Raw genomic sequence first — 27,962 nt, 5'->3', positions numbered from 1 at the left:
CTCCCGGCGGGCGGGGCGGCCGCCTTCATCCCCCCCCCCCCTCCTCCTCCTCCCTCCCCTCCGGGCCGGGATAAAGCGGCGGAGCGGGGCGCGGGGCGAGGGGCGCGGGATGGCGGCGCTGGTGGCGCTGGTGAAGAAGGCGTGGAGCGTGCGGAGGGTGCTGGTGCTGCTGTGCGCCCCCCTGGCTCTGGTGCCCGTGCTGCTCAGCCTGCCCCCCAAGGTACCCGGCACCGCCGGAGGGTGCCCGAGGGACCGCCCGGGGGGGGCAGGGGGTGGGGGCACCGGTTTTGGGGCGCAGGGGGTGGGCACGGGGTGGGGATGGGGCTCGCCTGCCGGGGGATGCCACCACATCGGGGGTGCCCGCTTGGGGGTGTGGGGTGAGGGCACCGAGCAGGGGATGGCCCCTCGGGGGCACCGAGCAGGGGACGGCGCCATGGGGGGCTGCGAGTTGGGGCTGCAGTTTGGGGGGCACCAAAATCGCGGACCTGGAGCACAAATGGGGTGCGCTGACTTGGGGTGCGGAGCAGGTGTATGGAGCGGAGTTAGGGACTGGGGTCATGAAGTGTGGAGCTCAGCCCTGGGGACACGCAGGGGCCCAGCTTACAGCTCGCTGCCCTCCTGCTGCAGCCCCTGACCCTAACCAGAGTCCCCCTGTAGGGTCTGTCCATGGAGGAGGGGACACCACAGCCTGCAGCCCGCCAGAGCTCCTCAGGGTGCAAGCGGAGGGGGCATCTTGGGGTTGTTGTAATCTTTTAGTGGAAAGAGGGGGTAGATCAAGTGGACTGTGTTTATGTCGCTTGTGTAGGCACTGGGACGTTGCGAGCAGCCCGTGGTTCTCAAACCAAGTGGCGCTAACTGGAAGTTTTTGCCGATGCCTGGCTGCCTTGTGCTGGTTTTTATCAGTGGCTCTGAAAGTAGCGCTGGGGAAACTGAGGCACAGCGCAGGGCCGCAGCCAGCGTCCCACAGCGAGCTGCATGCAGAGCTGGGCTGCGGGCGAGCCCCCAGGTGCAGGGACAGCGGTTCCACCTGGCCCTGCCACCCCGTCCCCTGCGCCGCAGGAGGGACCGGGCAAGCGGGGTGGGAAGCGGGGTCGTGCTGGGGCACTGGGAAGGGCAGCGGGGCTGCAGGTGCCTCCTGCACTGCTCCGGGAGGCTCCTGGGGAGAGGCTGTGTCCGAAAAAACTTTGTGAGTGAGATGTTTGTGGTGTTCTGTAGATGTGGAGTAAATCAGTTTGGTAAGCTTTGGGCTTTGGTGTGTGAGATAGGCTGCATGTCAAGTAGCGTCTGTGGCAAAACTGGAGAGGGAAGGATTTTGCAGCTGTCCCGTACACACAGCTCTTGTGCGCCAGGAGCATCCTTGGGTGGACGTCCACGGGGCTCTGAAGTCACTGGGAAATTTTGTGCCACTGACTTCAGTAAGCTCAGGATTTCACCCTTGTATTGTGACTCAGATCCATTTGAGAATGACTTTGCTTATATCAGAAAATAAGCGATGTTCAGTACGTAGTGATTACAGAGTGATTCAGATGCAGTAAGGACACGGAGGTGGCATTTACTTCTGCCGGTGTAGTGCTTGTTGGTGAAACCTTTATATTCAAGATAGCAAAATAAATCTCCTTAATTAAAAAAAATAATAGTATGACCATTGCTTTATTAATAACACAATATATTAAAAGAGAAAACCCTTCTTTGGATGTAATCTCTTTTTTTTTTTCTTTCTAATTTGCATTATTTGGCTGAGTTCTTAATAGGAATATATTGAATGTTTGCCTCAGAGCAAAAAGCACATTGCATAACAGGTATTTCATCCCCTTTCAGAGTCATAAATAGCTCATATTTGTTTGTACATTCATTTATTGCAGCTGAACGAGTGGCTTCAATGATATTTAATGTTTCCCTGTTTGACTCTGGCACTTGTAAACTCTGGAGCTGTGGTTATAGGGCAAGGAGATGCGAGCTGTGCACAGCGCACAAGTTCATGTCTGAGCCAGGCAGTAGTTAATCATGGGAGTAAATCACAGATGAACCCGGCACTGTGCTGAGGGAAAGCCCTGCCTCTGATGCCCATTTCACTGCTGGAAGTGTATACTGATAGAGCGATTGTAGGGGTTGGGGTGTTTGGGAAAGGAAGGAAGAAAAACCCCTCTGCTGGTGTAACAGGACTGCCTGCCCCGACTCCGGCCGTGCAGCACTGGGGGCACTCTCTTCCCTGTGACCTGTGGAGAAAGAAGTGCTCGCACAGCCCAGGCTGATCGGCTGTGTTAAGGGAAGACTGGAGATGGAAAAGTGCAACTGCTTCCAGCTACAAAGCTGAAGGAGCAGCAGGGTAGGGAAGGAGAGGACATGGCCTCACTGAATGCCCACTGATGATAGCAATCTGTGCTCGCGTGCCCGTGAGCACCGAGTGTGTCACAGTTAGCCGTGAGTCTGTCCAGTCCCTGCATCGCTGCTGTCAAAACACTGACACTGGTGCTAGCGTGGCTGCTCAAGCAGTGGGATGTTTAGGGCCAGCCCTGCTGTGCCCTCCCCAAGTTGTCCCCACGTTCAGCCTGCAGCTGTGAGTAACCAGACCGCTGCACCGGGTCTTGTTCAGGGGGCAGTGACTCACCTGCTGTTTCAACACGAAGTCTCCCCTCGTTTTGTTCAGCAAGAGAGGAAGCTTGCTGTTGCACCAACATGGGATTAAGCTCAGCCATCCGGAGCTGTGCTCCAGCCAAGCTGCAGGGGCGGTGGGAAGCAAAGGGAAGGGTTTACACTTCTAACAGCAGCATGACAACACGGGGAGTGGGGAGCAGGAGCAGGTGAGGGCTCAGCGAGTGGGGAGTTGGGTGTTGCTGGGGTTTGGAAGCTATCCTGCTGTGCAATGGGAGATGTGTGCCCCCAGCTGCACTGCACGGGTCACAGTTTGTCCCGACATGGGACTGGAGTCCAGCCTCGGCTGTCCTGGGCAGCCACATCACAGGAGCTGCCTTGGGCACTCAGCAAGCTCCATCCCAGAAGGAATTCAAGTTAAGGTCTGCTGGTGGTGGTACTGGGAGGCTGTCCTGGACAGGGCACCCACAGAGAGCAGGCTGGGGCAGGAGAAGCCCCTGGGGGAGGCAGAGCTGTTGTAGCAAGCTTTATGCTGAGTTCTGGCACAGCTGGAGCATGGGAGTGTTGGACGGGCTGGAGAACCCCATGTCCTGCTGGGACAGTCACTGTGCTATCCGGCAGGGTGTCAGAGAAACCCCAGAGATGAGAAGCAGTGAGGCTCAGCCCCTGCAAGTCTCGGGAGGAGGCTTCCTTCATGAGAGAAGGTGTCCTAGAGGCATCTCTGCAGTACTTTCCTGCTCTGTGAGTGCTAAAATCTCACATCAAGCCAGAATTTGCCTTCTCCCCATTGAGATGCTCAGTAGCACAAGGGATCAGAGCCTTAAAAAGCCACCTGAGGTTTGGCTTTATGGGCAGCATCTCATTTGTCTCTGGAGACCAAGAAATCATGACCTACAGTTTGTATAATGGAGAACCACAAGTAGGATGTTGTTTCTCAGATGTGCTTCTGGCAAAACCCGGTGGCCTGTGTGCAATGGGCTTTCCAGTGAAACCTGCTCCTTGGTGACCTCTCCCCAGAGGCAAAATCCTTTAAGGAAAAACCATACATCAGGTCTGGCCTTACTTACGGCTGCTGAACTCCAGCATCCACACCTACACGCTACTCCTAAAGCCCTCGTCAGCTGTCGCCCTACAGTGGTTGATCTCCAAATTGCCCTGCGTGTCCTTTCAGAGGTGGATCATCAGGGCTGGTGCTGACATTATATTAATACCCCTTGTTGGTATTTGATGCCCTTTGTAGGCTGCAGTCTTGTAGAAGGAGACTTGCCTCAGTGCTTTTGTCAGCAGTCTCCTTTCTCGTGAATAGAGAAATGAAATTTCTGCTTTGCCAGCAGGTTTGCCTAGCCCTTCGGGTGCGCTCCCCAAAGCGTGGCTGGAGCAGTGAGAAATGGGTTGTGCCCGTCACATAGCACAGCACAAGGAAAGGCTCCGGGTAGCTTCCCAGCACCAGGCTCTCTGCACAAGGGTCCGTGTCACCTCCCGCTCTGGTGGCTGCTGAAATGGCTGAAATTTTTGTCCTATGAGCGGAAGTGCCGGCGACCCCCCGGCTTGCGGAGCTGTGAATGATTGCAAAAAGCTCAGCAGGGCAGGAGGGGCTGGAGGAACTGTTCTGCTGGAAGGGGCATGGGGGGCACTTTTAATGAGCTGTGCAAAGAGCTTGTTCCAACAGCTCCTAATGAACTCAATGTCTACAGCCTCTTGGCTTGGTAACAGCTGAGGCAGCCAAATCTGCTAAAAGGAGTTCTGAGCAGGCGAATGGGTCCCAGTGCCTTCAGAAAACAGGCTTGACTTCCTCAGTGGACATAGAGCCATTTAACATTGACTTGGATGTAATGAGTCTTCCTGATGAGAACAAGGAGACTTTAGGAACTTCCAGAAGAAAAATGGTTTTGCTTGCACTCAAAAGCAAGGAACAGAGGCCATCTCCAAAGGAAGGCGCTGGGAGGGAATGGGTGATGCTAAAGGAGGCGATGTGGTGGGGCATGGTGTGTGGGGAGGTGCAAGGAGCTGGGCCCCGGGCTGGAGCGATGCCCGCTGCGTGCCGCACTGCGGGAGCACGGGCAGGCAGGGGCAGCACTTAGGAGAGCATTCAGGCAGGTGAAATAGTGACTGCAGCCTTCTTACGTTTCATGCACAAAATCTGTCTTTGTGTTATATATGCACTTGGTGATTTAGAAAGGCCAAATTCACGAATGTAATGATCAGTTAAAAGAGGTGAGAGGAAGAACTTCAATGAGGAAAGAGGAGGGATAACTGGCAGCTGGGTGACTGCCATTTACCAGCATGGAGATAAGGCAAGCCTGGCTCAGAGCAAGCTGGCACAGAGGACGTGAAAGCAGCAATGCTCGTGGTGGAAAAAGGACAGTTGACAAGAATTAATATTAATTGGAAGCTAAGAAACATAAACAACATGAAAAGGGATGTGAAAGAATTGATGAAGAAATCTCTGGGCAGGGCGTTGCAGATGTTGAGCAGTATTTCAAGTGTGTGACACAAAAGGAATCTGAATCAGGATACTCTATTGCCAGATAGATAACACAGAAAAAAAGCTGTATTCAATGCAGTATTTCTGTTCTGGACTTGTAATACAATACTATAACATATTAAATATTTTTATCATGACAGTGACTAAAGGGAAATGAAAATACTTGCTTGAGATGACACCACGTAATTAGTTGAACATGACTGCAAGACTGGGTACCCACAGCCAAGAGGAGAGGATTAATGTGGTGTTTGTACACACAGACACATGGAAATAAAGCAAGGGCAGTGAGAATATACCAGGCTGCTATCTGCTGAGGTTGTGGCTTTTTCCAGAATCCCCTCCCAGACTGCTTCCACAGTTCCAAAGCAACCTTGACAAACTGAAGAAGTTTCAGAGTGAGCAAAGGACAGGAGAACACGCCACATGGTGAAAGACTTCAGCAGCTTGGCCAAGTTCTTAAAAAAAAACCAAAACAAACCAACCAAACAAACAAAAAAAAAAAAACAGAGGTATGAGAGCACATCCATTGTGAGCAGAGTTTGGAGAAGGGTGGCCCAGGCTGAGGGATAAAGGTAGAGCATCAAACCAGATGCAGAGAATGATGTTCAGGTTACCACAACAGAATTTTAACAGTGAGGTTAATTGGGGTTGAACAGCTCACTAAACTTGTGGTAGTTTCACCATCACAGAAAAGGTTTCTTTTTTTCTAAAATGTGGCAGATCTATAAAATGATGCTGAAATGGAGATTACTTCAAGTGGGGACCCCAGTTAACCTTACACAGTGTCAAGTTGTCATATGGTGCTCTTTTAGCTTTGACATCCATCAGTGTTTGAAGTTGTAGGATCTGTTGCTGCCTCCAAGGGGAAGTGTGAGGCTCAGACCTCTGAGGCAAGGAAGATGCCTGTTTTCACCATGAGTTCCCGTAATCACAGCCAATTTGCCCACTTTGACCTCCAGCTGTCTCGTTTGTGAAGCAGAGAACAGATTCTATTTTTCTGCCAGTGACAAAACACTTCAAAAAGTTTAAGTGCTTCATAAGCTTTATGTCTTTTTGGTGTAACTCCAGAGCAAAATATCTTCACAAGCATTCACTTTAGCTGTAAGAGCTTATGCCCCTGTGCTAATAGCCCCTTTCTAGCCACTCTGCAAATACCCAGAGCCAAACAGCTCTGCTGGCAGGAATGCTGGTAAACAGGGCTTGTTTCATGTCCAGATTACATAATGTTTGCAGGAGCTGTGTTAGGAGAAATCAGATTCAAATACCCATCCCCTTGGAGAACAGGCTGCAGCCGAGGTGGCCAGTAACACCGTCAGGGCTGCAAACTGGGGGCAATTTGTGAGCAAGATGCTAAAAGCTACCGGTACTTTTTTGCACTGCATAGTTCCGAGTATCATAGATGGATATTTCTTTGTGATGATAATGAGATGAAAGGGCTTGAAAAGCTCTGGTTTTGGCCAAAATATCTGTCGGTATTGGGTTCTGGAGGGACCTGTAGGCCCCTCATTTGCCTGGTCATAGGACGGGTGCTGGGGAGAGCACATGAGAGGCGATGTGGCTGTGAGGATGCACATGCAGAGGCTGGTGGAGCAAAACCAAAGCTTGGCTGGGCCTTAGGGTAGGGCTTCTTCAAGCGCTGGGCCCATCTGGTGGGGTTCTGTAAGCGCTGGGCTGTCTGGGAGCTTACTGGGCCTGCTGGGGAGCAAGGTCTGGCAGAAGCTCCTCGTGTCCCCTTCAGCTTGGTGGTGGGGACTGATGGCTCTTGCACACCCACACCTTGGTGCTATGCCTGGGCAAGCTGGTTCTCCTCATCTGACCCACATTCCCTGCCAACACCTCCTTTCCCCAGGGCACCTTACCTCCCCGTATCCCTTCTGGGAGCCTGCCTGCCTGTGGGAGATTGCCCTTGCCAGAGCTCAGCAGGTCCCCAACGTGGAAAATCCCCGGTGCCTTCAGTGCAGCAAAGACAGCATCTGTGTCTGGAGGGGCAGAGGTCGCTCCCGAGGGTCTTGTGCAACAGCAAGGAGAGCTGCTCTAGTCCAGAGCCATGGAGCACTTTCTTGGAAATCATTAAATGGTTATAAAATTAACCTGATCACAAGACCCATTTAAAAGTTTGTATCTGCTACCATTTTTCCCCCTGAACTTTGATAGAATTATTTTGAAACAAACAAACAAACAAGCAAAACACAAAACAAAGCTGCCTGGAGGTGAGAGGAGTAGAAAGGAGCGACACAGCAGAGCAGTCGAAGGATGAGGGTTAGGAGGTGAAGGTGGGACCGCTCCTGAGGGCAGCTGTGACCATCCCCATGGAAGACCATTCTTCCAACATCAATTAGCATTTGCTGGCGGTATACTAATGCAACTTGCAGGGTACTGGGGCAGTAATTAACATTTGCAAGGTATTTTCAGGAAAAAAAAAAAAAAAACTTTCAATTTTATTAAGGGTTTGGTTCAATTTTATGAATGGCTTTACATTTTTATTCTGTGGAGCACTTACTCCAAAGCTGAGTTATTCTGAAGTGGTCTCGTTCCTTTCTTTTTCGATGATTGCCCTATTTTAAATGAAAACTTGTTTAATATAGGTGCGGTTTGTCTTCTTTTGGGGTAGAATAGGATGGACAAACATTACTGCAGCTTTCTTTTTAAAGAGGTTCGCTGATGATAGGTTGATGTTGTTGATAGGTTTCATAATTTCAGTAAAACCCTCCATACAGCAGTTTTCTGCCCTGTTTCGGTTTTACCCCTTGGCTTTTCATCTTACAGTGAAGATTAGTTTTTAGATTCATGCTGTATTTCATTGCAATGTTTCCCAGAACATTTTCCATACACTAGAAAATAAATATCCCTTAGTTCATAATTACCTTTCTAAATCATAATTCATCTGTTTAATGAAGTCAATTGAAATCTTTACTGATCTGCTCTTATATCAAGGTGTTGTTAAATATTTGCAGTTGCTCTACCCCTGTAAGAGGCAAACTGTTTGTTCTGAAGTTCACTGGTGCAATTTTCCTTGCAGAAAACTGAAGAACATTTTGCCATTGGGAGAAAAAAAATAATTTTTATGGCCTTTAGAGGCTGAATGGAAAATGACTTAATGAGAGTAAAACTATTTCTTTGGTATATAGAAAGAGCCAGAGCAAAGAGGAATTATTAGTTGCCATGGGAATGAAATCACTCATCTAGTGTGCAAACATTTTAAATGTGGATTTTTACTTATGCAAAAATTAGTGGTATTGGCTTTGTTGTTCAGGTTGCACAACAAAGTTCAGGGGAAGTAAAGCCATCAGGAGCTCACGGGAACCGCCGGGTGCCAGATCTGAGCTTAGGGAACAGAAAGGTTTTACTTCACAGTACCTAGTATGTCAGTGCACCGTGATCTAAAATTGGGACTATAAGCAGTCTTTGAATGCAGGGCTTAGGAACCTGATGTGATGCAGGAGCTCTCCTGTGATTAACATATTTGATAGCTATTCAATAATCGAAGCAAATTTTTCTTGGTTCTTTGGTATTGTCTTTTCCACATGCACGGAGGCACCTGAGTTTTACAACCTAAATTACTTGTCAGACACAAAGTTGGAAGGCTAGAGGTGAACGACAACTTCTGTCACTTGCCAATTTTCGGACGTGTTCGATGACAAATCCCAGTTGTGTCTCAGCGTGTGCCAGCAGCCTGAAGGGAGCATTTTGCAGGTGGCCTGATGCCTTTTGGCTCAGCCCTACCTGCTTGTGCCTTGCTGTGCTCTCAGCAGCTTCAGTTGGGCCCTGCTCTCCCCAGAAGTCCTCGCACGGAGCCCGGGAGCCGCGCTGGCCTCCCCCGGCAGAGCCTCAGCCCGCTGGGCAGGGGAGGAAGGTCCGGGCGGAGGAGGCACAGAGGTGCCTTTGAGAAACAATTCAACCTGTTCGACAAGCTGAAAGAGAGTGGGGAAATAAATAGCTCTGTGGCTTCCAAACAGCTATGGGCAGTTATTTATAGCGCTGTGGGCACCCTGCCTTGTGGCCGCTGACAATAACCCCCTTCAGCCCCGCCGCGGCCTAGTGGCTCCGGCTTCTCGCCTTGCGCTGGGCTCCATCCGCCCCCCAGGTGCTGCCCCGGGCTCTGCTCCTCGGGCTGGGGCCATTGTCCTGACTCCTTTCCTTGTCTTGACTCCTTTCCATAGCTCCTGGTTTAAGCTGTGGATGTCGGGAGAAGTGGCTCTGCTCCGGTCGTGCCTCCGGGGGGATGAATGAATCAGGAGCGCTCAGTGTCCGCCAGCCTTGGCATGGGAGGCACAGGGCTGGGGCGAGCTCTCCACGCTCAGGATGTGGCATGGCACCAGAGAGCTTGATTTATTGATTTCCTGAGGGACTGGGATGGGTTGCCTTGGAAGGGTTTCTAACGGATCTCTCAGGAGACCCTGATCCAGTCAAAGAAGCTTTTCTGTGTGCCTCCTATTATAAATAGGGGGACTTGATGCATCCATCTCTGAAAGCTGTTTTCTCATAGCCATGCAAAGCCCGATCCATGGAAATTGGAGTGAAAGCACAAACATATTGAGTGTAGCAGCTGTCAGGTATGGGGACACCTAAGGACATTAGCAGCTCTTGCCCTAGCAGCAGTGCATGCTGAGCATTAGTACCCCAAGTCAAAGTGGAGAAGCAGCTCCTTCTCTCCAGACTTCCTTGGATGGTGCCTCTGTGCTTCCACCCTGCAGCACACAGGAAGCTCAGGAAATAGAGGAGGATTTGGGTTTTGCCATGCTTTCAGAGAATGAGTAACCCCTTACACAATCTAGCGAGGAAGATGTTGCACTTAATGGGAACGATGTGGGGGAAATATAGTATCCTTGAAGGAATAACTGGTGCGTATTGCTTGTCTCAGTGTCTCCAATTGAGAAGATTTCTCTAACACCACATCTTTCTTTTCCTCTCTGTTTCTCTTGCAGGAAGGACGATGCCTCTACGTGATCCTACTGATGGCCCTCTACTGGTGCACGGAGGCGCTGCCCCTGGCTGTGACGGCCCTGCTGCCCATCGTCCTCTTCCCCTTCCTGGGCATCCTCCCATCTAACAAAGTCTGCCCGCAGTATTTTTTAGACACCAATTTCCTCTTTCTCAGTGGTTTAATCATGGCTTCAGCCATTGAGGAGTGGAATTTGCACCGCAGGATCGCCCTCCGGGTCCTGATGCTGGTGGGAGTGCAGCCAGCCAGGTGACTGCTGGGGCAGGGGGTGTCCATGGGGGGACACGAGCTGCAGGTGGCTTGGGCACACGCTGCTTTTTCCTGTTAATTTTATGATATCCCTGCACATGAGCTTTTCTGCCTGTAGCTAGAATATGTTATCACTTGCCAAACTCAAGACATTCAACTTTTTCTTTCTTCTCTCTTCCAGGTTAATTTTAGGGATGATGTTGACAACGTCCTTCCTGTCCATGTGGTTAAGTAACACTGCCTCCACTGCTATGATGCTTCCAATCGCAAATGCAATTTTGAAAAGTCTCTTTGGGGAGAAAGACAACTCTAAGAATATGAACAGGGAACATGAAGAAATCCAAGGTAATTGAGACAGGGCAGTAGTATAAGCCAGCTGAGGTTTGCCCTGCTGCCATCAAATATGCCCCACTCCTGGTCCCATTTTAATACTTATTTCATTAATGTGGTGGAAGGGTATTGACATAAAGCTTCCTCTTATCCTGCTCCTTCTGTATGCCATGCCAGAGGCAATACTTACGAGTTGGAAATGTGTGGAAAAAACAAGAAATGGTGATCCCCACTGCTCCCCAGACCTGTCACTGGCACAAGTCCAGCTCTGCGTGCCCACTGGGATGTGGTGATAATGGGGTTTCTAAGGTGCCTCGCTGTAGGGTGGCCAGAGCTGGGGGGTGCTGTAGATACCCCTACAGCCAAGTGCTGCGTAATGGTGCCTTGCTGCAGGGACGGGTGAGGGTCGCAGCCCCTCCGTGGCAGCATGCACAGCTGCCCTGTGCACAGATCATTTCTTCTGTTTTCCTATTTCCTCCCTTGTGAAACTGGAGCCTGAGCTGGGAGAGAAGGGGAGGATGAAAGGCAGGGATGGCAGGCTGAACATGTATTTGTAAAGTGCTTTGTGATGTCCCATGGTCCAGCTCGGTGTCACTCGGTGTTGAGAGTGAGCAGGTGCTGGACAGGCTTGGTCAGGGATACAAGGTCAGAGCAAGCCTTTCTCCAGTCACCTCCCGGGAGTTTGGGATTCTGGCAGGCAGGGATGAAAAACAGCAAAATGGAAATGAATCAGTGAAGTCCCCTTTGCAGTTATTGCTGATAGTACGATCAGTAGTCACGGCTTCTCTTTTTCACACTAATTAGATGTTCTTCTGTCTCTGCAATTTTAAAAAAATGGCTTTTTGGTTCCCACAGAGTCCTAAAGCAGGATAATGAGTCCCCAGAAGAAGACTGAAACATGCGTACTCTAATACTAAAGATCAAACTAATCATTCATCATTAATGTCTAGCAATCATGAGATGTTTGCACTCCAGGCTGCTTTACCACATTTGCTTTATGAATTTCTGACCATGCATGTATAGTAAAATCAACCCCACTGACCTTCTTGCTATGTTTTCTTATTCTATGGAAGCACTGTGTTCTGTGAGCCTCCTTTTAACCTTCTTGACCCCATTCTCTGACATGATTTGAGTGTGTAGTTGTGAGAGTAGTTTAGGAACATATAAAACCAAGACCCCCTTTTTCCTAGACACTGGCAAGCACAGAGTTACTGTCCCTGGCTCAAAATGCTTAGGGTGCTGAGAGAAGCCAGCAAAGTGAGAGGGATGCAAGTAGAAGAATGAATAAAATGATGCTTTGCAAATATCATGTGATTGCGTGATGATGTATTTTTCTTTTGGGGTAGAGACTTGTAATGAATACAGGGGAAGTATACACATACACACATACGGTGCTGTCTCTGATCACTGGGTCACATTTCTCTGCTGCTGAGACCCTCCAGGTTGCAATCAGCTATGTCCACACTCAACCATGTGGACAAATTTTTGTAGATGAGTAGATTTGCATGCTTGAGTTGGTGATAGCAAAACTTTGGAGTAGATCTTTTCCTCATTTTTACATTACTAGCTATTGATATGAGAATTCAGATGAACTTTGGCATTTGAAATTTCAGTTGTTTCTGGTTGTTCAAGGTGAAGGTGGGGTTATGAACTGATCACCACCAAGCAGGCTTCTTTTGTTTTGTTTTGTTTTGTTTCCAGTGGGTGGAAATATTTTGAGGGGGTCTTTTATTTTTTTAGGAGCAATAGAAATATCACTAAAGCCAAACTGCTCTAGGACAAGCCTTTTCTGCCTCCAAAGTATACAAGCTATTTGGGCGAAATGGCCACTGAATATGCCTCATGCTGCTCCGTGCAAGGCCAGATCCCAGCCCAGTGGTTTTGCCTCTTCTGACTTATGGACCTGTACAAATTTTCAGCCCCTTTTTACGAGTTTCATAGGAAATGATTGCTCTGCAGAAGGTCTGCCTTTCCTTCTCATGGTTGCCTTTTGCAGACCTTCCTGGAGAGGTAACTCACAGGTGATCCTGGCCAGATGGGAAGGGAGTTTGGGCTTAACAGGGGAAGACTGGAAAAATGTTAAAAAGTGGAATGAAATATGTGTCCTTGGCTTGAATGGGACATCAGTGGTAAGAGGCCTTGGGCTAAACCTGATGGAGGATCAACAGTCAGCCACAGGTTAATATTCTTCTAATTACAACCCTCTAATGCAGCACCCTTGGAATGAAAACTCAGCATGTGTGCATCCAATCCAATTAACTCCAATTCGGTAAATTAGCCATGTGTAAAACATGACAGTGCAAAACGGCCTGGCTCACTGAGCCGGAATGAGGGGGCTGTCCTCGGCGCTCACATGTGTGAGTCCGGAGACTTTGACCAGTGGCTCCTCTTCGTGCACTGCTTTCAGTGTCAGGGGCACAGACAGGCAGAAGAGGGTTGGGTTTCGGCCTGAGGAGGGGCGCAGGGAAGTTTGGGGACTGCTGGGGTGGCTGTGGTGGGTGACAGCAGTCAGCTGGCTGGGGGGGGTGCAGGGATGCACCAAAAATGGGCAGAGCCCAAGTACAGGTACAGAGGCTGTGGTGACCTGGACTGAAAGTGGATGAAACTCCTGAATGTTCCTGTCCTACAGGGGATATGGAAAATAGGGTTTAGTAGCACATCCCTGCTCCCAACCTCAGGCGGTCAAGCCAGAACTACAACTGCTACGAGCCTTAAGAAGAGATAAGGTTAAAAAAAAAAAAAAGTGATTGTATTGCATTTCTGGTCTATCTTACAATTTTGCTTTCTGAGTTCTCCCTGGGGCACACACCCATATGTGTGTGGCAGTGTGATGTACACCTCCCAATTTACTGCTGAAGAGCACGTGGGTCCTTCTGGTCAAAATTTACCCTTTCCCCAAGTGCAGCTGAGTCGTGGCTGTCTTCCCTGTGGCTGGTGATAAGGACACTGGGGCAAAGCCCGTGAGATGTACAGGAGGGTCCCTGAGAACTATGTGTGCCAACAATTTCTCCTGTGGCAGCACCAAACTTGTGTTGAGGTCAGGGTGTGGGAGGAGCTGCCTGGCCAGTTGTGAAGGGGGTGGTGGGCTTGGGAAGAGTCCCTGCTCTTGGGGTGGGCGTCAGAGGGCCTGGTACAAAGCCTAATCCTCAAATATGTCCCACTCTCTCCTTTATAGAGGGAAAAACAGCTGCATGGTGACTTCGCAGACTTCCCAGGGGGAAGAGGGAGCTCTGAGGCTCTGAGGGCTCCTGCTCAGCCTCGGGGAATGTGCCCTGGGGATACACCAGGCCCAATTCTTCTTCCTAAGAATGAGCTATGGTTAACTCCCCCTCCCCCCAGAAAAAACCTACCCCAAGCCCACACCTGGTACATGGCACCCAGGAGCCCACGCCCATGCTGGAATACCCCAGGGCCTGAACAGTGGCAGAAATAGCACCAGGAGGGAGCACCTCTGGGTGCTGGAGGAGAAGCGGGGTGCTGCGGCAGGCCCAGAGCGGTGACAGCAGCAGCCAGGCTCGTTCATCCCCTCCAGGTGCTCCTGACCCCGTCACCAAGGCGTGAGCTCCCCCTTCGTTTGTGTGCTCCCTCCTCGGTAAAGGGCTGTTTGCTCCCTTCCGCTGTTTGGTTCAAGGAGGATTTTCTAGATGCTTTGAACTGTTTTAAAGTCCTAATCTTTCTTTTTCAGCATCTTTACAGCAGAATAAACTTTACACTGTACCAACTGAGATGCAGTTTCTGGCAAGTACTGAGGAGTAAGTTAACTATTAAGTTTGTATTAGAGAGTTGAGACAGAGCATTATCCCCTGAGCTAGACCCAGATGTAGGAATTTGAAATTCAATCACTGAAATGTTTTGATTGCACCACAGCTCCCAGTTGCTAAAGACTGGCCACAGAACCCCTCCTCTCTGTGTCCAGCATCCTTCCACACATCCGCATCATTGCAGGGATTTTCCAGTCACCCCGGAGCGGTACCAGAGGTGTCTCCCGCTGGGAAATGGTTCTTTGGCTCTCCCAGGAGCATCAAAAGTGTGAAGCCAGTGGTGTAAAACCACTAGGATTTACACAGTGCTGACGGTCCTGCTTTGATAACAACGATGGGAATGAAACAGCTCTTCAGGAATAGGAGTTTCTTTCCCCTCGGTGCTATCAAAATTTTCCTTTTTTGTTCCTTTGAGCACTTTATGCTGAGTTTTTCAAGTGGCTGAGGGGCTGGCCAAGGCACGTGCAGCGTTCGGGCGCTGAGGGTGCTCTGCACGCCTGCAGGTCCTGCCTGGTGCTTCTCCGAGCCCCCTCTTGCCACACGGAGCTGCCCAGGTGTCCCAGAGGGCAGCGTGAGCTTGGCTTTCTAAAAACTGGGAGTTTGCCTTCTTGTCAGGCTCTGAATTGGCTGCGCTGTGTTTAAACCAGGGCTTTCACTGGATTCTCTTTTGGACTGTTTTAAAGCAAAGATCTGACGGAGGAGAAGGAGGTTGCCAGTGATGCGCTCTCAGACTTAAAGAAGGAGGAAGAGTACAAAACGAACATATGGAAAGGCTTCCTCATCTCAATCCCATACGCGGCCAGCATCGGGGGCACAGCGACACTGACGGGAACCGCACCAAACCTCATCCTTTTGGGACAGCTGAAGAGGTATGGGAGGCCATCCTGGAGAGCCCTACCTGTCTGCTCAGGGTAAATCTTGCACAGCCAAGAAGTACTCTCCGTCCCTGTGGGAAATTCCCTTCTGTGCCGAGAGCTAGCTTGGAAAATTCATGCCCTTTCAAAATGTTTTGGGAAACTTTGTGAGTGGATGAAGGCAGAATGGTTGCACCAGCCTGAGCAGTGCTGAGCAGGTTCCTAGTGCCTGTGTGGGTCACCTCACTGCTGCTCTTAACCCCACTGAGTTTAATGGGACTTGACCACCTGCTTAAAATTAGGCTCGTAAGGGTTGTCATGAAAAGGGCTGAGTAGTGTTTTGTGAGCAATTACATCTGCTGCTGTATGGTAGAAAGGAAAAATAAGGAACCCACTGCTTCTGGCCTGTTGTCCTAGGCATAAAAAATGCCTCCTGTGTTCCTAGGAGCATAGAGCTGTGCCATCCTAAGTGCCTCCAGGTACTTCTTAACTCTGTCCTCCACAAGCAGTATGTTAAGGCTCTCCCAGGCTTGTGCAACATCCCTATGAAGTTCAGGTTCAGACCCTCCAGCAGCTTTTCGCACCAGGATTTAATCCTGGGTGTTGAAGATTATTGTTGTAGAAGAGTATCAGCCATCCAGAGAGAGATTTTCAAGTCTCCCCCTGCACAGCTGGGCTAGGTGAGCTGTGCCTGGCTGTGTAGCCCAGGGGTTGTTCCAGCGCTCCCCAGATCATCTAGAGCCCAGACAGGTGCTGTGCACACGGGGGAATGTTCTTAAATGCACAACTGGCGAGTTTGTGGGGTATTTTGCTGCTGGTTTCAGATGTTTGCCCTTAAATTGAAGGGTGGTTTTCCCTTCTTGCATTAACTTGATTTTTTCCCCATTTGCTTAGTTATTTTCCAGAATGTGATGTGGTGAACTTTGGTTCTTGGTTTATGTTTGCATTTCCTTTAATGCTGATTTTTCTTCTCGTGGGATGGCTATGGATCTCCATCCTGTATGGAGGAATCAACCTGAGGTATGTTTATATTCCCTGCACATATACACTTCTCTGGTTACGCCAGCATTGTGAAATACATATTCATTATGATTCTCATACTAAGTCTAACGATATCACCCAGAATCATCTGCTTGACAGTGGAGGGTTTCAACACTAACTTCAGGGTGCTCATGCTGTAACAATTCCTCTCTTTTTAAGAAGCTGTATGTGTGTTGTCTTCAGCAAAATGCTCCCAGATCTGTAAACATTTTCTGAGCACTGCTGTCACAAGAGAGTCTTTTATCTTTCCTACCGAGAGCATCTGCTTTCTGCTCCCACCCCGCTCATTGCTGCTAGCTGACTGCTGAGGGGAAGGGTTGGATGCAGCCCTGATGGTGGCTGTGGTCTGTCCAGAAAGGGGCTGGAGTGGTGTGGGATGGGAAGGGGTTAAAGGAGGAAACGGCTGTGCAACCGCTCAGCAAACACTGAAGAAGCAAAAATCTCTGAACAACAAATGAAACAGTAGTGTTTTCACAGCTCTCACCAAAACCCCTTTTGCAAATGTGACTGCATGCAAAGTTTTGTGCTGCAGATGTGGGTGAAGACTGGAATAAGCCCACCAGAGTCAGACCAGGCAGATTCCATGTGGATGGGCATTGCCACGTAACACTGAAATCGCTGTGTGATGCAAAGTCACCCTGCTCAGAATCAGCCCCTAGAGATCTGGCGTTCAGGCAGGTGCTTGCTGTTAAAATAGGCTCCCATTAGGGTTAGGGCTGAATGCTTCCTAAAAAGTCCCCACTCTTCGATCTCAGGTTGCAGGCAGTTTCAAGCATTTGGATGCATGCAGTAGACGTTTGGTGAGATGGAACAGGGAAGTTTTACAGAAATCTCATACCCAGCTGAAATACTTGTAGAGAATATGTGTTACATGTGCATTCAGTGAAATGCAATTATTTGAGGTTGTTTCACTGCCTGACTTGGGCTGGGGGAAGTCAGTGGCAGAACTGCTTTGGCAGAAGGGAAAGCAGGATCGGACTTTGAAGACCAGCGTGAAATCTCGGTTGCCTTGGAATTAGTAACAGAAATCTCCTGGAACGTAAGAGCCAGGATTTGTTCCTGGCTGGAACTTGGGTTTGGAACAGATTACTTCATAACAAGGCTTCGTTTTACAACAACGCGTTAATCTATAACTGAGAGTAACGTGTTTTACTGGTAAACCTTTGCTGCATGCATGCAACCCTGAGTGTACACAGCTTAAAACACTTGCAGTGGTGCTGCACAGATTATTTTGGAGCCCTTTTTCCCTCTGTACACTCTCATACGTGATAGTAACAAACTCATAGTCCTGCTTCCACCAGGGACCATACAGAACTTCTAATAGATAGAAAAGTCTTTAATTGTTATTCTGAGTTACAAACACAAATAGCAAGGGAAAAAAAAAAAGAGAACAGGTGTCCAAATATTTACATTGTCTCAGAGGCAGGAAAAAAAATCAATGGGAAAGTTTCAAGCTAGAAAATGACGAACGCCGCTCCTTAAATTGCTGGGGGGGCTTCACGCATGGCCGGGGGATGCTCCGCTGGCTCTCAGCCACTCTGCGGCTGTGTGATCAGGGCTCCCATGAGCCCGGATTCATGCATCCTGTGCTAAGGGCTGGGGCATGGCCCTGGCACAACTGAGCAGGTGAGGGACAGGAGGTAGTTCTGCTGGCCAAACCCCCAGGCAAAATGCGAAACGTCTCTTCTGCTTGGAGAACGTGATGCTTTTTGTTTTGTTTGGCTCCTCTCTGTCCGCATGGAGCCCGGCTTTATTGGGATAGCTGTGGCCAGCACAGAGCAGAATTCCCAAGGGGCAAAGTGCCTCGGGAGGGACACTGCAAGGCCGCACAAGTACAGCCGCCGGCCTGCTGGCGTTCAGCTGCTGGGATTGCAACAGCTCGGGAGTAGTGGCTGGGCTTTCTGTATGGGCAGAAAAGTACAGACAGACGGACGCCACTCCACTAGCGGGCTGGCTTTGCTTAAATCCAAAAGACATTAAAAGGCTGAGGTGTTGGTTGATTGTGAAGATGAAGCTGCCGTTTGTAGCACCCTCCTAGACTCAAAAAACCAGGTACATCTGTTTGAGGTTCAGAAATTCCTGATGATCAACAATTCTTCTATACAGAAGACCTGGCCATGATTTCCCATTGAAATGATGACACGATGAAGCAAGCTCAGGCACTGCAGGGCCTGGTGGGTGCAGCTGGTGTGGACACTTGGGTTTTGTAGTTTCACCAAGGTCACAGGCAGGGCTAGTTCAGGCATGGGACACGATGGAAGGTGAAGTGCAAGACATGAATATATCATTTGTATGCACATGCTCCAAAGGATCAAACAGCGTGTGCGGTCAGCGCACCGGGCTAAGAGGCTTAGCCGGGAGCACATTAACATTCCCGGCTGTGGAGAAATTCCCCACATTTTTGTTGAGCCTCAGCAGCATCCTGAGATTGCCCAGGAAATTGCAAGTGACATGAGGAGTGAAGGGACAGGTTCATTTTCCATGTCACCCGCTGCCTGGTGTTCTGCCCGGGTAGCTATCTGCTAGAGATGATGAAATCCTGCAATGCTAGGATTTTCTTTTGGCGATCACAGCCTGTGCTGGGGGAAACAGTGCAGAATATAAATGAGACAAAACTTCCTACCCTCTGTGGGGTTTCTTTTGTATGAAAGCAGACTTTCTTCCTCAGTCCTGCTGAACAGTCAGTGTACTTAAGGTGCTTTGCTTTGCTGTGTTTTCATCCCCGTGCCCTGGCCAGGAGCTGTCTGCCCCTCTCGCTGCAGACCCACATTTCTGCATGCTGCTGAGCTGCATGCTTCTGGCGCCAGGGGCTAGGCTCTGTAGGTGACACCAGGGCTTTTCCACTGCTATTCAGAGCCAGGCTCCTAATATATCAGAAAGCATGCCCTCAAAATACAAGCCAAGCTCGCTATCGGTGTCATCGGGGCAGCTGGCTGCACACATGCCCCTCTCTGTGCACATGGACGTGGCCACCAGCACGCTTGTGTCTTGTCACAAGTGGGAGGAAATATCCACGTCCAGCTGCACCCTGCGAGGCGTGGGGCTCTGTTTGCCAGGCTGTTCCCACTCTTGGTGAGCTGAAGATAATCCAAACGGAGAGATGTGCAGCCGCGGGGAGTTCCTCTGGGAGGAAGTTTCTCTTTGAAGCTTGCAGAGCAGGCACTGAAGGAGTTCACCGAGTGTGCACGTGCTGCAGTAGTAAATGTCGCCTTCATGATGGTGCCAGTGGTGTTGGGCACATTTGACGATGTGACTGTGTCTCTTGGCAGGGGCTGGAGAACAAAAAAATCAAATATAAGAGTGGACGCAGAAGCCCGTGCCAGAGAAGTGATAAAGGAGGACTATCAGAAACTGGGCCCAACAAAGTGAGTCATCGAGTCGGGACCGACATGAAAAAGAAATCGAGTGGGTTGGAAATGTCCTGTCTTAAGAGGGGTGAACTGAGGGAAAGTTTTTGTTTGTTTGTTTGTTTTGTTTTTTTTTTGCTTTGTTTTTTTTAGCAGAAAATGAAATACACATTTCTACTCTATTCGTGACCTGGTGAAGTTTGCTTTTTTGCGTGCTCCCTCCTCTTCATTTTCACTAACAGGAATAACAGCAAATAGCAGCTTGTACTCAAATCTTATCAAGAACAAAGTTCATATTATAGAGTGGATTCATGCTGGGCTGTTTAATTACTGTTTGTAGTTTTTCTGCTCCAGGAACCAAAGCAATCCTGTTTGCTTTATGTAACTAACCAATACAGGCTGAATTTTGGAGATTTGTGCATTCCTGTTTGTAGCTGTTCTGCAAGGCAGGAAGCATTTGCTGAGGAGGCCGATGAATCACACAATAGATATAAATCATATAAATTGTGGATATACTTTAAGAAATCTTAAGAGCTGCTCAAAGAAAGCCTATGGAAAGAATTTAAATCCATTTCATGCAGTAGGTCATTTTTTCTGAATAACTTCTTCAACGTTATAAGTCACATGAAGAAAGAACATGACACTTTTAGCTTCTTATTGTGGTTTCTCAGAAGTCTTGTCTTCTGGAAGAAGCATGCAGGTTGCAATGATGGGGTCATAGATAGGAGAAAGGAACCACCAGAAAGAAACATGAGAGTTTTAGGTTTATGAGAAATGCCCAGAAAGGGGGAAACAGGAAAGGCTAAGTATCTCCAAGAATCAAAGCATAGTTATATCCAACCAGCCACCGATATTCTGGGCAAGCAGGGCTGGTGAAGATTTTTGAAACTGTAGGTCTTAACCTCAAAAGGTCTGTGGTTCTCCATCTGTAAAATAATATTCTTATGCTCACGGCGATGCTGGGAGAATTCAATGGTGTTTGTGTCGTGCTATTGACATTGTAATTGTTGCTGCTGTGTGGAAAATGGAGTGGTTCTTCAAAGACAATTGGTTGGGCCTGTGCTGTAAATGAAAGAAATTGGTTTAGTTGTTCCGTTCAGTACATTATCGAGCAGCCTGCAAAATGTCTCTGAAGAATCAAAGTCCCACTTTGAGGTCTAGGAGTGAGAAAGCCCATTAAGCCATGCTTGACCAATTTGATTAGCAGCCCCGTAACTTCAAATCAGCGTAAGTGGCTTCTTCCCAACAGTTTACATGCCCTTCCTTGTGCTCTGAGAGGTTTTAAACAGAGTTTTAAGGCATTGCCTTGGTTAAATCTTAACCCCACTAGAATCAAGCCTAATACTTAGAGTATGATACTGCCATTTAAAGATCCCCCTGCTATTTGTCAATGTGTCTAAAGGGTGCTGTTTAGGTTTTGATCCTGGAGAACGTCATTCCTGCTGTCTCATGTATGATTTGAATCTTAGCTGTTCTTTTACATGGCTTGAACTGGAGTGAAACCACCCCTAGCTGGTCAGTATCAGCCCAATCAGCCTTAGGAGCATCCCAGAGGGCAGTGATGAGAGGAATGACCTTGGGAAGCTGCTTGGTCCTTCCTCTCTGCCCCATCCACAGGGTCAACTTTGCAGACGTGTTGTGACATCTGCTCTGGGCATTCCTGATGCCCGTCTTTCCTGTCCTTGATATCTTCCAGTAAGAGATCACTGCTGGCAAGTACCAACATCTGTAAATAGATTTGCAACCTATTCCAGTATTCCCCTGTAGTTATTTTTAGAGAAGCCGCCTAGCTTGTCACCCAACCGCTGCAGCCTGAGCTCAATACTTGCTATGTCTTGGCCTCACCCCATTAGCACAACATTTTAACTACATTTCCTTTCATTTTAGGTTTGCAGAACAGGCAATTTTCTTCTTCTTCTGCATGTTTGCAATCATGCTTTTCTCAAGGGACCCCAAATTCATTCCAGGCTGGGCGAGCTTGTTTGCACCAGGGTAAGATTTTATTTTCATTCCACTGCCACATTTTTCAACAGCATTTCCAAGTCTGAGATTCCTGGGTTTCTGGTTGCATTGCTGAACACTGTTACTCAGGTTTCCTGGAATAAATTAAATGGAGCCCCAAGTTCCAGAGTGAGCTTAATTGTTTCTGTCTTGCGAAGGAGGTACATGAAGCCCTCTGGGAAGCTGGCACTGCAGCTTCTTCCATATGTGTGTTTGAAGCCATCCCTGGGGTTTGAGTGTGGGGAATATATGCTGTCTATACATACATTTGCATATTTATATTGAATTCTTAATGCAATCCACTGATTTCACTGGAGGTCTGGAGAGTGAGGAACTGACTCTATATGCTATTGTATCTGTTTTACACGTTCATCTCCCGTGTGACATCCATACCTTGTGAAGACAAACGGATAGAGCAGTTGGGGATTGCTGAATCTCAGGGAGGGTGTTATTTCTAAGCAGAAGAGATCTTCATATTTTTTTGTTTGTTTGTTTGTTTGTTTTTATATATAAAACCCAAGCTTAACAAATGATTCCTTAATAGAACAAAGTAGTTATGGACTTTTCCTCATCAGTTAATAGCTTCTTACAATCAAACACATGTTTAAGCTCTTTATTGGGTGGAGCCTGGCTTTCGGCTTACAGTCTGAGCATTTTGCAAAGAGCTCCTATAAATTGTGTGGCCTGGACTCTGCACCTCTGCTCCCTGCGAGGAGCTGGGATATCCGTCCTCACAGCCCCTTGTGGACTGACCACAGCTCCATGGGCAGAACTGCTGGAGCATCGCTGTCGGGGGGGAATTTAGTCTTGTTTTTATATTTGCAGGGCTTTGGGGCAGTTTTTCCATGGGGTTCTTCACAGCCCGTCTTAGAAATGTAGCTTTACAGGAAATTAAAAAGAAAAGAACTGTGAACAAGAGTTGTTCAAACCCGATGGAAACCTGTAATCTTCTTTCATAAATCCCCATTCCCTTAAACTTTGCAGTTCTGCAGGCTTGTGCTTCTTACCAGTGTTTCTGCTGCTTTTGGACAGGTTTATCTCAGATGCGGTTACAGGAATCACCATCGTGATCATTCTCTTCTTCTTCCCTTCCCAAAAGCCTTCCTTCAGGTGGTGGTTTGACTTTAAGGGTGAGTAGGAGACCCCCCAGGGCAGAGTCCCTGCCCTTGCCTGGGGTCAGTAACATCCCACCCTGGGACTGTGCCACCTGCGGGGCCATGCTGGCTTGGGAACACAGCCAGGACACACGGAGGCTGTTGTCTGATGTGCCAGCAGAGGTTCAGCTGTCACTGCCCTGCTGCCTGTTGCAGGAATGACTCGCTTGCTCATGTTGCTGTCAGACATGCTGCTATGTGTGTTGGTGTGTGTTAAAGATCAGCGTTGACCTGCCATAGCAGATGAGCTTGTGGCCCTCGCAGACATTCATTGTGTTGTCCAGACTGCAGGAAGATGTTTAATCAGGCCTCCTCTGGGTAAAATAGCTGTGCCCTTGCTCAACAGAAAATTACAGCCCCATTAGCGCATCCTTCCACATGGCAGAGCTCACTTCATTAAGTACTAAGAGATGGGCTGTAGGGGAGATGGGAGTTCTTTGCTATAAAACTCCCGGGTTGATGAATGGCAAGTGGAAAATTAGGAACATCTTCATGATTCAGATGGTAGAAAATTTCCTCCTTCCATGGACTCCCATCTGTTGAGGACAATGTTTGTGCCTGTTACAGAAAGGAAATTAACCCGATGTTAGAAGTTTCCCAAGGAAGCCTCAAAGAAAACCTTAAATGCTAGAATTTCCTTTCTCGTCCTTTTTGTTAAGATCTTGTTTTCTGATATTAAGGTAAATGGTCTTTTAATTGTCTAGCTTAAGAGAATCCATATGCATATTTTAATCAACAGCAACTCATGGTTAGTGAGCTTCGCTGCTGATGTCAGGCTGATGATGTCAATGTCAGATGGTGACGGATGTGCTCCTGTTCGGGTGGGTGTGTGATGTGGGGTTTTCTCTTCGTCTAGCACCGAACACGGAGATGCAGCCCTTGCTGACGTGGAGGAAGGCCCAGGAGACCGTGCCCTGGAACATTATCCTGCTGCTCGGAGGAGGCTTTGCCATGGCGAAGGGCTGCGAGGTGAGGCTGCAGAGCTGCATTTTGTCATGGTGCCATTTGGGGCTCTCGTTTGGCTCTGGGAAATTTTGCATCTGCAGTGTCACAACGCCAAGAAGATGTTTCTCAGCTGAAGGCATGTTTCTCAGCTCCCCCGACAGCAATGTGCAGCAGATAAGTCAGGAAGGGTTAACAAATCTTGCAACTCCTTTCAGGCTGCTTGCTGTTAGATCCCCTGAAGACACTGCAGTTGCGTGGGTGGTGAAGGTCATACACAATTTGCAGATCTGTGAAAGGATCTGAGGAAAGGAGCCCCGCTCTGCAGCTTGTGTGCTCTCCCTTCTGCAGGAGTCCGGTCTGTCTGTGTGGATAGGAGGCCGCCTGCACCCCTTGGAAGGCGTACCCCCACCCGTGGCCGTCATCCTCATCACGATTGTCATTGCCTTATTCACAGAGTTTGCCAGCAACACGGCCACTATTATCATCTTCCTGCCTGTCTTGGCTGAACTGGTAAGACAGCTCAGTGCTCAGAGGGCAGGTTTGTGGTGGCTGGGCTGGGACAGGCACCGTACAGGTCTCCTGCTCCTGGAGGGGGCTTTAGGCACTTTGAAATCCTTGCAGCAACAAAACAAGGGCCTGTGGCATAACGGGAACACTGCCGGATAATAATCCTTCAAATGTTGTTGGTGAGATGCATGATTGTCTGTCACAGAGTGGGGGATATGGCTCTGTACAGTGCACTAACTACTTGCATCCTTTAATTATATCCGCCTTTCGCTCCTAATCCCCGAGATACAATTTCTGTTCCTTTCTGTTTTTCAAGGCCATTCGTCTGAAAGTAAATCCCCTCTATTTAATGATACCAGGGACTATAGGATGCTCCTACGCATTCATGCTGCCAGTCTCGACGCCTCCTAACTCAATTGCATTTTCTTCTGGACACTTGATGGTCAAGGATATGGTAAGTTGCTTTAGATATACAAGATGTTGAAAACAATCAATCAGAGTGAAATGTTGAAGAAAGTAACTTTCAGGCGTGTTACCAGTACAACATGTGAAAAGACAGAAATCTCGTACTGCAGTGTTGGAAAGCACAAGGATATAAAAGGAGCCTAAGGTCTAGGCCTGTGAGATTTGGAGCCATGGCTCCAAGTGATGGCAAAACTGATTTTAATTGTGCTCTGCATCTCTCAGCCCCTGCTCCTGCTCCTGCCACTGTCAGCAGCTCAACTTGCAGAGGTTTCTGGGCTCAGGAAAAGTTGCCCAGCTCAGTGAAATAAAGTTTATGAGCAAAATTAGGCTCAGTCACAGTTCCACCTTATATTCCTGTGGCTAAATGAATGCTATTGTTTTTGATGGATCAAAGCTTGGTAAGCATCCACAGAATGGCTTAAGAAAGCCCACTTAAAATGTTGTTAATATTAATGGCAATTAAACCTTACATTTTTATAACGTTTATATTCAATTAACTTAATTCTTCACATGCTGTAGATGCCCATGCTAAACTCACCAGATGCGTTTGTGTTTCTTTTGTAGGCAAGAACGGGGTTGCTCATGAATCTTATGGGAGTTCTGCTTCTTAGCTTGGCTATGAACACGTGGGCCAAGAGCATCTTCCAGCTGGGGACCTTCCCTGCATGGGCTAACATACATGCAGAAAATGCCACATCGCTCTTGCCAGCTGTAGAAAATGTCACTTTTAGTGCACTGAATAAAATATGAACAAAGCCACCCCAGGGGAAGGACTCACTCACTTAGGACTTGGGCACTGGAATCGTCAGCGCATGCACAGGAAGAAGGCCCCATGGCTGCCCACTCTGCATGGGACTCTCGGGTTAAATTTTATTTTTAGCAATACCGGTCGGTGCCGCAACATCCGATTTTGATTTTCTCTGAAGATCCTTCTCCCCCTTCCACAGGCACCAATCAGATCCTTCCAGAGAATTTCAGCTGTCCCTCGCAGGTGGTTGTTACCTGCACAGCCTTGTAAGTGTTGAGCATCTGTGGGTAGGTGCCTCTCCCCCCGTGAAAGCTATTGAGCTGTGCTGCTCCAGCTTCTGATACCCTTCCTCGTTTTGGAGAGCAGCCCCGGGTGGAGGCAAGTGGATCATTTCCGTGCAACCCAACGTGAGTGAGTGTATCAGAACCTGGCTGGGGAGGAGGCAGCGTGGGCCAGGTGCTCCTGGCAGGACCGCGGAGGCTGAGGGCTCGGCACGATCTCATGAGTAATTCTCTCATGTAAGGACGAAGACTATTTCTTCAGGCTTGTGCATGAAAGGATGATTCAGGAGACGTGTCAGTAGGACTCGGTGCGTTGCCCCATGCTTTGGGAACAGGAAGGCACCAGTTTGTTTCCAAACCTGGTCAATGTTTTGAAAACCCGGATTTCAGTCGCTGCCTGGCTCTTTGCACTGAGTGCAGATGGAGGTTTGGGGCCAAATTTGTTTCTGATGTAACTGTGTGGACATAGGTGGTGTTTCAGCTTTGGGAACGTGGCCAGTCTTAGGTTTGTGAGACTGACCCACTCATGAGCGACCTGCTGAGTCACAGGTCAGTGGGCAAGCTGCATTGGAATATTATTGACATTTCTGAAAAGTAGGCTTTGATTCTTAACATCTTTTAATTTCTGATTGCTTGGGTACTTTCAATGAAAGCATTGCAAATTGACTGTGATTTTAATCACCGTTTTATCCTTTTTTTTTTTTTAATTTTCTGTAAGAATCTAAAATATTTAATTTTAAAGATCAGTCATTGAAATAAATAGACAGGAAGGTAAAGAATATGATTCTTGGTTTAGGGAGGTGACTGGACTCTGGATTGGGCTCCGCTGGGTCCTTTCTCTGATGGTGTGGGCTGGTGGCACAGCTGGTGGCATGGCTGGTGGCACGGCTGGTGTAACAGCTTGTGGCATGGGGTGAGGATCCAGCCCATCCCTCCTGCCCTCGTGCTGCTGACAAAGCCCAGGGCCAGGCTGGAGCTGGCAGGGTGATGCAGCCCTTGGGGCCAGTGCTTGCTGCTGCTGCGGGTATTACCTTAGGGTCACACTTAGGCAGGGACTTGAGGTTGAACTGAAACCTCCAAAACCAGCCGAACATGGAACTTTGATCAATCAAGTTCAGAAAAAAACAATCCTTAATGTTCAACGAAAACCTTCAGCTTAACAAAATCCGTTATGATCATGGAAAATGTACAATAAAGCACATTTGTTAGCACGTCACTTTGTCCTGTTTGCTCTGTAGACTGAGGGAAGTAGAGCAAAGCCCGAGCCTCCCCCTCCCCTAGCTTTCCCCCTGTGATTTTGGCTTTGTTTCCCAGGAGGAGCAGGAGATCTCCCTGCCAGCCTCCCAGGGCTTGGGCTCTCTGCATTGATGAGCTGTGTCGTGCTGTGGCGAGCCCAGGCTGGACTGAGAAGGGCAAGTAGGGTAAGTTGCTCCATGCAGGTCCCTTTCCCAGCCGTCTGTCTGCGAACGGTGTGCTGCTGCTGCTGTCCCAGGGCCAGGGGGCAGGAAGGAACCCCGCTGTCCCCGTTCCCCAGTTCCCCAGCTAGGGCTGCTGCTGCTGCAGGCAGCCGCAGTTGGCTGCTGGAGCATCTGCTCTGCCCCCATCCCTGTGCCAGAGGTGGGAAACTGAGGCAAGGAGGGGGACGGGGACCTCCCCGTGGTCACACAATGTGGCCTTGGCAGGCCTGGGAAAGGTGCAAGGAGCACCTGGATCCTAAGCCCCTGCTTTAGTCAAAGACCTGGCTTCTGCCAGCTTTAACCTTTTCATAACCAGGAGGCTGTATGCATTTCCCAGGGCCCCCAGAGGATCTGAGTTAAGGCATATGGATGGCACCATCAACTAATTCTGCTTTTCCATATCTAGGCATCTATGAGAGCAGGACTATTCTGGCTTTTATTTTATTTTATTTTATTTTATTTATTTTATTTTATTTTATTTTATTTTATTTAAAGCAGATTTAAAGATTTAGTATTTCTGGGGTTTAAGGTTGACCTTGCATAAATAAGCTACAATTCTGCTTGCTGCTGCTAGTGCTAAAATTCACTGAAAGAAGCTTTTTACAGTAAGTCAACCCCATTATTCTTGAAGGTTCTGCGATGTGGCTAGAGATATGAATCCCTGGAAAGGGCATTTTGAATGCTGTATTAACCTTCCGTAACTTAAACCCTGTTATTTTGGAGGAACTTTGCCTGCCTATGCACCAGTTCTCTAGGAATGTAGGAATCCAACAACTGCCACAAAAGCCACTCACATTAGCAGC

The 27,962-nt window shown here is 48.6% G+C and overlaps 1 protein-coding gene across 1 annotated transcript; it reads left to right on the top strand.

Annotated features, from left to right (window-relative positions):
* Positions 1-58: 58 nt before the first annotated feature.
* SLC13A3 (solute carrier family 13 member 3) lies at positions 59-26,915 on the top strand. The gene is made up of 13 exons (XM_040575983.1): positions 59-220; positions 10,003-10,268; positions 10,450-10,613; positions 14,284-14,350; positions 15,043-15,228; positions 16,108-16,233; positions 19,524-19,619; positions 21,489-21,593; positions 22,635-22,732; positions 23,613-23,725; positions 24,050-24,211; positions 24,525-24,662; positions 25,238-26,915. The coding sequence occupies exons 1-13, from the start codon at positions 110-112 to the stop codon at positions 25,421-25,423; spliced, it is 1,818 nt and encodes a 605-aa protein (XP_040431917.1). The 5' UTR covers positions 59-109; the 3' UTR covers positions 25,424-26,915.
* The last annotated feature ends 1,047 nt before the right edge of the window (positions 26,916-27,962 follow it).

This window comes from Cygnus olor, chromosome 16 (genome assembly GCF_009769625.2).
Source record: "Cygnus olor isolate bCygOlo1 chromosome 16, bCygOlo1.pri.v2, whole genome shotgun sequence".
Lineage (NCBI taxonomy): Eukaryota > Metazoa > Chordata > Aves > Anseriformes > Anatidae > Cygnus > Cygnus olor.
The sequence above is the reverse complement of the archived record's forward strand: the minus strand, read 5'-3'. Positions and strand labels throughout refer to the sequence as shown.